Source organism: Portunus trituberculatus, chromosome 15 (assembly GCF_017591435.1).
Source record: "Portunus trituberculatus isolate SZX2019 chromosome 15, ASM1759143v1, whole genome shotgun sequence".
NCBI lineage: Eukaryota > Metazoa > Arthropoda > Malacostraca > Decapoda > Portunidae > Portunus > Portunus trituberculatus.
Window position 1 is genome coordinate 15,119,483 of NC_059269.1, and position 4,146 is coordinate 15,123,628.

Genomic DNA, 4,146 nt, shown 5'->3' on the forward strand with positions numbered 1-4,146 from the left:
AGAGAGAGAGAGAGAGAGAGAGAGAGAGAGAGAGAGAGAGAGAGAGAGATTCATGTTAAGGTACAGTATTCATCTTACGATATAGCTTTAAAAAAAAAAAAAAAAAAAAAAAAAAAAAAGCATTCCTGCCTAAATCCACAAAAAGAAATAAAGAAAAAAATTAATTAATAAAATACACAAGCTTCAAGTAACAGCTTAACATATGCATTAACATATCCAGCCAAGGGTAAAGTTAGAGTAACTCATTTACAGAAATCTAGCAATAACCTTCAAAAAGAATTGCTTATACATATCATATCATATATATATATATATATATATATATATATATATATATATATATATATATATATATATATATATATATATATATATATATATATATATATATATTATCAGTTAAAGGTGAATCCAATTCTAAAAAAGAATTAAATGGCAATTTTAGTCTCCAATAGATGTTACAGTCAAGTAGCTAATGCTTCTCTGATGTCACTAGCACTTACACTATTATAGCAGCTGATCACACACACTTTCAATTAATGCATATTGCAACATTAAAAAAGTGAAGTGACTGTTTTGAAGCCTCACTTACTTTGCTTAACAATGTAACAGCATTATCAAAGTAGTCACTGGCATGAATAAAGATGTGATAACAAAGCACTTACTGGTGGTAGTTTTGTATGAATAATATGCTCCAAAGTTCATTCATGCTCTTTTCTTTCCTTTAATAATCATATGTTTCATTATTATATGCTATGAAATAGGAGTAAGAATATCATGACAATAATATCATGCTGCATACATTCTAAGCCTTGTTAGCATACAATAAACACATTACTCCATATTGAATACAATCTCAGTGCTCTACTGCTAATTATACTATGTTACATACACAGTTAATAATGCACATTGAGAACTTTAGTTGTTTGACCCAAAAACATTAAGGAGGTTGGTGAAAATGTAAATTATATCCAAGTAGAGCACCAGGGCCCCAAAGATGTGCTCCTCAGGGGAGATCTGGTGCTTTCGGCCACCAACCACCATCTGCGTATCATACACTAGGTACTGTGGAAAACAAGCCAAGAATGAGATTTAAATCTTACCTGTGTACCATTCATAGAGAGAGGAAGAAACAAGAAAAGATGGTCCTAATACAAAGAAAATATTAATAACGGCTTTTTTGTTTTCCTTTTTTTCTTAGTAAAAGAATGATTTAGGAATGGCTTTTCTCACATTATTCTTATAATCTTTAACATTTAAGTCATGGAATATAATTTTCACAAACTCATAGCTTTCTTTTTTTTATGTGAGCTTTAAAGATATCAAGTAAGACCAATCAGGACTTTAAATTTTTAACTGTAGAGATAAATGTAATATATAATTATACAAAAATAAAAATTAATACTACTGGTAATCAAAAATTTCATTAAGGAATCAGTTCCTGACACAATTCTTTGATGCAATTTGAGGGTTGCTTCACATACACATGAATTAGTAAATTTTACACTTCACTGTTGAGTTTGCAGACCATTCATTCTGATAGTTAGGGCATCAACTACATGAAGTATAATGACCATGACTCATGTTTCAATATATAAAAACTGATCTACAGCCACCTTCCTACATCCAAGAGCTAAGTGCAGCTGTTTAGTGACTCCAAGTGGTCTCATCCTAGACTCCTTGAGGCACACTATACAATTTCAAAACATTTTGCAATTCCTCAGTGAGTCTATCACACTAAGTTTTGGCCAAAAAGCTATTTGTCCATGCTCAGAATTTCAGCAATCTTATTTTAAGAACTCAGTCATAACTTGGTCACTCTGTTAGTGACATATAGTGCCCCTTTTCTTGCAATGGATGACAAAAACGTCATGATTCCCTGACCATGCAAGATTTGTCTTTGGCCCATCATATCCCAATAATTATTTTCATTATCCAATCTTCTCTTCCCACACCTGAGGAGGTTTCAGGATTCCTTGCTCACCTTCTAAATACATTAAGTAGGTACTGTATACATCATATCCTTTTATCATCTACACTACACTGCCAGACCCTTACATCGTATACATTTTCCTATTAAAATATCAATACTACAATCCATAATGACTATTACTGAATATTACTGTTCAACATTAAAAATATGTAAAAATGCAAACATGAGACTCTTAAATTTTAGACTAGAACTTTCTGAATTTCTAGAAATATGGACAATTTTTGGAGAGAGAGAGAGAGAGAGAGAGAGAGAGAGAGAGAGAGAGAGAGAGAGAGAGAGAGAGTCAACATCATTTTAACTTTCTATACACACTACTTTCATGTCATTATAAAATCTATAAAATCATGAAGCCCAACCACCATGAATTTTGACTAGTCAATATAATATGCAGTGGTAAGTTGGTAACTTTTTTTTTCTATATTAGCAAACAATATATTCCATACTATAATTTTTCCTCATTTGCACTACATTATCACAATATGCTACATAATTCAACTGATATTCATGCTTGTTTAGAAAAATATCAGTGTACAAGTTGACGCAATTGTATTTTCTAAGATTAGTACATTTATCTTGTAAGTGATATCCATTTAAGATTTTCAACTGTTATGCCTGAATTGGATATATATTTTCATAGGGCCTGTCTCAGTCTGGTTGGAGCATAGTAATTTCCCTTACTCACTAAAGTTAACTTTCTAGTTTTTGCTTATTTTGACATAATAACAGACATTCCTAGGGGACATCTCAGTATATTTGGTATTCCTTTATGATTAATATCTAAATGACTGAAATCAGCATGGGCATGTTTTGCCATTGTTTTGCATGAAGCTAATAATATGTTTCTAGTTCTTACATAGAACCATAAATTAAGAAATCTTGTCATATTCATACAGTGAACAATGAAGCCTTTAATCTCCATGGGTGTTTTTTTCTTAATTAATAATTACACCACACATTAACTATGGTGATATCAAGAAACTTCTCATTCCTTTTGTTTCTCTGTAAATAAATTCTTTATAACTGCAAACATTTTAAATTCAACCAATGCACCTCAACAAATTTATCATATATTTTTTTTAATAAAACATTCAAATCATCATCTTGGTTTATGTCCATTTATTAAATTAGTCATAATTGGTACCCCTGACATTTTAGTAAGCCTACTACCCAACTAGGTATTAGTAAGAAAATCACAAGATGCTACCAGTATGTACTTCATTTTGAAACCAGGAATTCTAAATCATATGATCTGGCAAAAACTTAAACGGAAAAGAAGAGAAAGATCATATTTCTATTTCTAGAGAATATCAATAAATATATGTATATCAAATAGGGATTGAAGCAATAAATAGGTTAATATATTATTAGTTTCCTGGTTCCTGGGTCTTCAGACACAGTAGATCTGAATATGTGTCTTAATTTCGTTTGTGTGTAATTCACCATGGTCGTCTGCTGGTCACCCAGCCAGTCTTCCCCATTACGGAGCAAGCTCAGAGACCGATCTTCGAGTAGGACTGAGACCACAACACACACTCCACACACCAGGAAAGCAAGGCCACAACCCCTCGAGTTACATCCCGTACCTATTTACTGCTAGGTGAATACGGGCTCGTAAGGCTTGCCCATTTGCCTCGCCACTTCCCGGGAATCGAACCCAGGCCCTCTCAATAGTGAGTCGAGCGTGCTAGCCACTACAATACGTAATGTAATGTAATGTGTGTGTGTGTGTGTGTGTGTGTGTGTGTGTGTGTGTGTGTGTGTGTGTGTGTGTGTGTGTGTGTGTGTGTGTGTGTGTGTGTAATTCACCACGGTTGTCTGCTGATCACCCAGACAACCACTCCCCTATGGAAAGAGCTCAGAGCTCATACTGACCAATTTTCAGGTAGGACTATGACTAAACCACAATGTGTATGTATCATGATAGAATTCTTACATATCAAACAATTAACACGAAAGAGTGAGAAAAAAAATAACATTATGTTGGCCACTGCCATTTTTCTTTTTACTTTCAATGCAACATCCAATAAGAGGAGGGAAGATGGCCCTGTCATATGCTGCAAACGAGGTAAAAGAATAATGACATCATATTTCCTGTCACATGAAAAGTGACAAAATTTTTGAGATAAAACTTAAGAACTTAAGGATTAAACATC

General features: G+C 33.2%; 1 protein-coding gene across 1 annotated transcript in view; it reads right to left on the bottom strand.

Annotated features, from left to right (window-relative positions):
• Positions 1-428: 428 nt before the first annotated feature.
• Positions 429-4,146, bottom strand: part of LOC123504013 (protein lifeguard 3-like) — an 18,057-nt gene continuing 14,339 nt past the window's right edge. The window contains exon 6 of the mRNA XM_045254218.1: positions 429-1,065. Within this exon, the coding sequence (XP_045110153.1) occupies positions 919-1,065 (147 nt within the window). The 3' untranslated portion in view covers positions 429-918. The remainder of the gene's footprint in view (positions 1,066-4,146) is intronic.